The sequence below is a fragment of the Triticum aestivum genome, chromosome 7A (assembly GCF_018294505.1).
Source record: "Triticum aestivum cultivar Chinese Spring chromosome 7A, IWGSC CS RefSeq v2.1, whole genome shotgun sequence".
Taxonomy (NCBI): Eukaryota; Viridiplantae; Streptophyta; class Magnoliopsida; order Poales; family Poaceae; genus Triticum; species Triticum aestivum.
This window is the reverse complement of record NC_057812.1, coordinates 647424832-647431448: the sequence shown is the minus strand read 5'-3', so window position 1 is coordinate 647431448 and position 6617 is coordinate 647424832. Positions and strand designations below refer to the sequence as shown.

At 54.7% G+C, this 6617-nt stretch overlaps 1 protein-coding gene across 1 annotated transcript; it reads left to right on the top strand.

Annotated features, from left to right (window-relative positions):
* The first annotated feature begins 473 nt into the window (after positions 1-473).
* On the top strand, positions 474-3606 carry LOC123153641 (uncharacterized). Its single transcript, XM_044572664.1, has 3 exons — positions 474-727; positions 2458-2488; positions 2900-3606. The coding sequence occupies exons 1-3, from the start codon at positions 474-476 to the stop codon at positions 3488-3490; spliced, it is 876 nt and encodes a 291-aa protein (XP_044428599.1). The 3' UTR covers positions 3491-3606.
* Positions 3607-6617: the final 3011 nt, after the last annotated feature.

The window sequence follows — 6617 nt, the reverse complement described above, 5'->3', positions numbered from 1 at the left end:
CGGAGGCACAACCTCGGGAATGATCCCGTCCTCAGCGGTAGACATCACAGTGGGCAAGGAAGACGGCGATGATGAGTTCTCCATAGCTCTGGGGGAGAAACAACCATAGAGCTCCTCAACCCTGTTCTCCACTGAGCCACCAACATCAACCTCACTAGGAGGATGTGACGGAGGAGCGGATTGCAACACAACCGGCACAAGAGAGAGCTTTCCCAGAGCAGCCTCCACTCGCTCCAGAAAGCTCCCAATGCGCACCAGGAGCTTAGCCTGGGCTGCTAGAGTGGACTGGAGCAGTACTTCAAATTGGGTTGCCGACTCAGCGTGAGCGGAAACGATCGATGCCCAGGACCTTCGGTGAAGCACCTTGGAGGGGAGCTGGGATACCATTGGACCATCACAAGGAGTTGGAGCTCAGTAATGCTCGGTGTCGACGCGAGACCGTGGCGGCATGGCATGGCATGCAAGTGAGCTGAATGGACGCCAAGCATTGCGACACCCACGCGCCCAGTGGCCGTTCTCCAAGCAGCGGGAGCACCTCAAGGGATCTCTGCAATCAGCCGCTCGATGACCAGGAGCAAGACATCTGCAACACCTACCAAAGAGCCAAGCCGGAATGGGACGAGGGGGCAATGCCGGAGCTGGCGACTCCAGACAGCGCCGACCACGCCGAGGCAGCACATCTTGCCATCCTCCACTCGCCTCTCTCTCGTGCATCACACACTGATCAGTACGCTGAGCTGCCGGGACAGAGATTTTGGCAGCCGGTGGCGTCAATAGGGCCAACTCCTCCTCTTCCTCATCGTCAACATCCTCGTCACCAAGGGAAGCCCAGGACACATGCCGCCCCATGTCTAAGTAAGCCGGGGACGCGTCGACGGGTGCTGTCGGGGACGAGTCGCTGATGAGCGCTGCTGGAGACGACGGTGGTAGGACGGAGGCCGCACCGGCTGTAGCGGGAGCGAAGGGTTCAAAATAAGAAACCATTATATATTTCAAAAAATTATGAAACAAGGTAGTTCAAAATAAGAAACCATTATATATTTCAACTTATTCTCTGTGAACTGAAGACTAGTGCTTGGTAGCAAAAGATCATGGATGAACTAGGAAGAAGAATACGAAGGTGTGTCTTCTCTCAGACTTTGGTCAAAAGAACATGATAACACATGGCTGACCACATACCATATTGGGGCAAAAATTTCTCCGTACTTAATTAAGCTTTCATGTTTAGTAATAGGTAAAATGGAGAAAAATTGTTCTTACTATCTATATAGTAGTAATGATCCAATTTATTTTTAATACATATCAAAATTATGTAGTATATTATATAATATTGAGCTATCGAGTCAAAATTGAGCGAGCTAGTGTTGGTGCAATATCACCTCATTTCTCGATTGAGCTACATAAAATGTTTGTATTCAGCTCATTTCTTTTCGAGTTGATCTCGAGCCAAAATATGAGTTGATCTCAAGCGACTCATAAGCCGTGAGCGTTTCTTGCAGCCCTAATCATGACAACAACTCGATCTGGTTCTCCTAAGAGCAATAGCTGTCCTATTTACTTTTGGACAACAGTCGTTTTTAGGGAAGCCGGAGCCAAAAAAGTAGCCTCCAACAGCTGCCCTATCATATCCCGCAAAAAATAATAGTTGTCCTATCATAAAATTTTGGCAAAGTATTTTGTAGACAACCTAAAATACGGGCAAATTACCACTACGCCCGCCCGTGGCCACTTTTTTGTTAGCGAATGCTTGACAGCAAATACGCATGCACTTCGCAAACACTATGAACGAGACACATGGCCTGTTTGGTTTGCAACCTAAGGTTGTCACGCCTGACTTTAGGCATGTCATAATATTCTAACCATGTGTTTGATTCATTGCCACATTTATGACTTGCCATAATTTTTTTGCCAAATTTTGCCATACTTTACATAAGCTTAATTATGGCAAAGTTAGTCACGAACAAACAGGCCCATAATGGTTGGGCTTGCGAGGCCGCTGATTCATGACCAGCCGACCTAGCACGGCCCAATTGTAAATGGGGGGCCCTTGTGCAGATTTTTAAAGAAAAGAACAAAAGGCGCACACACCTAGTAAAAAAAAGAACAAAACCTGCATTTTCCTAGAGAGAGAAAAAGACCCAGCCGCGGACACCTGCCGCCGTCGCTAGACTCTCTCCTCCGCCGCAGATCGACTCCAACCGCGCGCAGCGCTCGAAGCCGCAGCCGCATCTTGACTCTAACCGCGCGCAGATTGCGCCGCCACTGGTATTTCCCTGCTCCCCTCTCCGTGTGCTGAACTGGACAAATTGTATTATTTCCATGGGCCAAACTTATAGAAGTAGGATGGTCCTTGTTGCCTTGGAGACATTGTGTTGTGGTTGAGGTTGGAGATGCAGAGCTTGGTGCAGCTGCATATGGATAAAGTGTTTCTGCTTGTATCTTATCATGCGCTTCCAGGCAGAGATTAGAAGTAGAAGGTGTTCTGCTTGTATTTTCCATGCAAATCTACAGGCATGTTTATCCATTTGTATCAGTTCTGAACTTTAGTGATTAATTAGGAGATGACCGAGGCTGTGAATTTGTTCGTGTACTCTCGATCTTTAGCTCTGAATTTCAGCTAGACTCAGTTTTGCGGCGTTTAGTACACTGCTATTTGTCTATTTGAGCAGGCCAGCAAACATTTGCTTCAGTGATTGTTGAGGTCTACTTGTACTTAGAACTTGCAAATGAAGGTTGGTTTGTTTATTGGTGTTAGGTAATATTAATGCATCATTGCTCCTCTGCCAGTCACGATGGACCCTGATGGCCAGAAAGAAAAGCACATGAAGAAGTTCCGGGCAACATCGAGGATCGGGAGGATCAGTATGGGATTGGCGAGGTCTGACAAGCACTTGGGCAGTCGAAAACTCGAGAAGGCGCAGCAAGCTGTTGCCGTAAGTTCAAACAGCGGGGATCCGTCAACGTGCGCAGGAAGCCTAAGGCGAGGCGTCTGAAACTGAATTTTGATGGCTCGTCCAAGCACGAGGAGTCCAGGCGTGCCAGCATCGGGGTCGGGGCATTCGGCGGCGTGTTCCGCGATTACAAAGGCAAGTTTGTCTTGGGCTACGCGGGACGGATCAACAAGGCCACGAGCTCCGTTGCTGAGCTGGTCGCGCTCAGGCGCGGCCTCGAGATGGCTCTGCACAACGGGTGGCGCGACGTCTGTATCGAGGGCGACTGCAAGGCCGCGGTTGAAGCGATAAGGAGCCGCGTGCGTGTCCGGTGCGAGCAAGGACAAGGAGCAGTTCAGGGCGATCACCGCGATGCTCCCGCGGCTCGGTGTGTGGGCCGGAAACGCAACACGGTGGCGGACCGCTTCGCCGAGCTCGGCCACGAGGCGGGGACGCAGCGGGTGTGGCGCAGCGTTCCTCCAGACGAGGTACTCCTGCACCTTCGGCGAGATGCAGAGCTGCGAATGCAGATTAAGGTAAAGAGGAAGATGGTGAAGTGAAGTGAAGCAGATGCATCACTGATGCACATTTGGTCGGCGACCACGAGCGCTGTTGCACTCGATCATGTCTTTTGTTGGTTCCTCTTTGATTCTTTCAAACCGAAGATTGGCGAGGTTCAAGAGCTAACGGGGAAATTACCATCTCTTTTAATTTTTGCTTGGGGTCAAATATACTCCATCTCGATTTACACGGCATTCATCAGATAATCAAGAGGCAAGAAACATGTCGAACATGTGTACATGTATGTAGGTCTGGGTATTTGTTGTATCTGTCTCTCTCCGTATGTACGTGTATCTTAGGAGATAAGATACCGGTCGCACCCCTTATACACGATCAATCAATTATCAATGCACCAAATTATTCTCTACATGATATCTATCGCAAGTCGATCTTCCCACTTCCGCTAACCCTAGCCGCCGCCTCGGGCCGCCGCTGCCGCCGCGATCTCCTGCCGCCGCCGCCCCAAGCCACCGCCTCCACCTCTCCTCCCCACGCGCCCTCCCTCCACCGCGCGCCTCCTTCCCCACGCCGCGCCGCCCCTCCCCGCCGTGCCGCCTACCTCCCGCCGCCGCGCCGCTCCTCTCCAGCCGCGCCGCCGCCTCCCTCCCACGATCCCGCCGCCATGTCGTCCAACTCCTCCACCTACTCCAACCCCTTCGCCGTCGACCCCGCCGAAATCCGCGACATCAACGTCCACGCACGCGTCCCCGTCATCCTCGACGCCTCCAACTCCACGTACTTCGCGTGGAAGACGTACTTCACGCTGCTCTTCCGCAAGAACAATCTCGTGGACCATGTGGATGGCACCGTGGACTCCCGCGCCATGGTGGATGACGCCGAGTGGACCGCGATCGACGCCACGATCATCCGGTGGTTCTTCACCACCATCTCCAAGGACTTGTTCCACACGGTCGTGAGCGCCGGCAACAACGCCCGCGCCCTGTGGGTCAAGCTGAACGGCCTCTTCACCGACAACAAGCTTCAGCGCCGTGTTTTTTTGCAGCATGAATTTTTTGACTGTCACCAGGATGAACAGTCCATTGATGACTATTGCCGCCGCCTGAAGATGTTGGCGGACGAGCTCCGTGACATTGGAGCCAAGGTGGACGACGACCTCCTCCTCAGCACGCTCACCGCCGGCCTTAACGAGGACTTCGACAACGCCGCCTCCAACCTATCCTTGATGTCGGAGCCCTCCTTCCCCAAATTTGTGGCGTACTTGAGGTTGGAGGAGCGCCGGATGAAGGGGGTCAAGAAGCGCGTGCAGCACCACGCCCTCGCCGCCGGCACCTCACGCGGCGCCCCTCCACCGGCCGCCCCACCCGCGCAGTGCCAGCAGCCGCCACCCCCCCCCCCCCCCGCGCGCCTCCGGGGTACTTCCCCCTCCCGCCCGCGCCTCCCGCTACCCCCAGCAGCCGGGTGGCGGGCGCCGTGGCAACCGCCGCGGGGGCGGCCGCAAGGAGCAACAGGCGCCGGGGGGGAGGGGGGGAGGGGGTCCTCGTCAGCAGCAGCAGCAGGTGACTCCCTCATGGACGTACGGCACCAACCCGTGGATCGGCGTCGTCCGCGCGTACTCCATGCCGGTCCCTCGGGCTCCGGCTCCGGGCATCCTTGGGCCTCGCCCGGCGGGCCACCAGGCCCTCTTCGCCGCGCAGAACGCCGCTCCTTACAGCGGCTACGGTGCCCTCCCCCCCCCCCGCCAGCGCCGGCCTACGGGTCCGCGCCGGCCTATGGCGCCGCCGCCGCGTCGGCTTATGGGGCCGCGCTCGCCTATGGCGCCGCCGCTTCGGCCTTCATGGCTGCTCCCCCGCCGGCCTACGGAGGTTCCTACCCTCCTCAGGTGTAGCCGCCGTGGGACCCGGCCCTGCTCGCCGCCTGCACTCCGCCCCGTCACCAAGCTTCTATGGTGGCGGTGGTGCCTGGTACATGGACTCGGGAGCCACTGCTCACATGACTGCTCATCCCGGTAACTTCACGTCTCCCACTCCCGTTCATACTCCCACTCGTATCACCGTTGGTAACGGTTCCTCCCTACCCATTACTCATGTTGGTCATATGTCTTTTCCTTCTACTTCCACTCATGTGCATATGTCTAATGTTCTTGTGTCTCCTGACTTAGTCACCAATCTCGTCTCTGTTCGTCGTCTTGCTCGTGAGAATCCTATAACTGTTGAATTTGACGATATCGGTTTTTCTGTGAAGGACGCCCGTACACGGATGGTGCTCCACCGATGTGATAGCCCGGACGAGCTTTACCCAGTGCATCCCTCCGGCGCTACCACCACCCGTCGCCCCGCCGCCTTCACCACCAGTGTCGATCTTTGGCATGCCCGTCTTGGTCATCCCAACTCCACCGTTATGCGTCAGATTCTTCAGAGTTTTTCCTTTTCATGTAACAAGGTCGACGATCACACTTGTGAGGCTTGCCGTCTTGGCAAGCACGTTCGACTTTCCTTTAGCGAGTCTACAAACATTTCCACCTTTCCGTTTCAGTTATTGCATAGTGATGTTTGGACGTCCCCGGTTGCTAGCAACACGGGCTATTTATACTATCTGGTGATATTGGATGATTTTACTCATTATGTGTGGACCTTTCCTCTCCGTCGCAAGTCCGACGCTCTTGCCACACTCACCGCCTTTTATTCATATGTCACCACACAGTTTGGTCGTCCTATTCTCGCCTTGCAAACTGACAACGGCAAGGAGTTTGACAACGTCGCCGTCCGCAATTTACTTGCGTCCCACGGCACCATCTTTCGCCTCACCTGCCCCTACACGCCTCAGCAGAATGGTCGCGCCGAGCGCGTCCTTCGCATGCTGAATGACTGTGTCCGCACGTTGCTCTTTTCACTCCTACATGCCTCCTCGGTTCTGGCCGGACACGCTCGCAACCGCCAGCCTACTCATTAACATTCGCCCCTGTCGTTCCCGCTGGAACTACACCCCTCACCAGCTCCTCTTCGGTGCGTTCCATTTTATGATGGTCTTCGCATTTTCGGGTGTCTCTGTTATTCTAGCACCGCGTCCACTGCTCCTCACAAACTTGCGCCCCGACCCCTCCCTTGCATCTTTCTTGGATATCCTCCCAACACCAAAGGTTACCGGTGCTATGATCCAGTCTGCCAC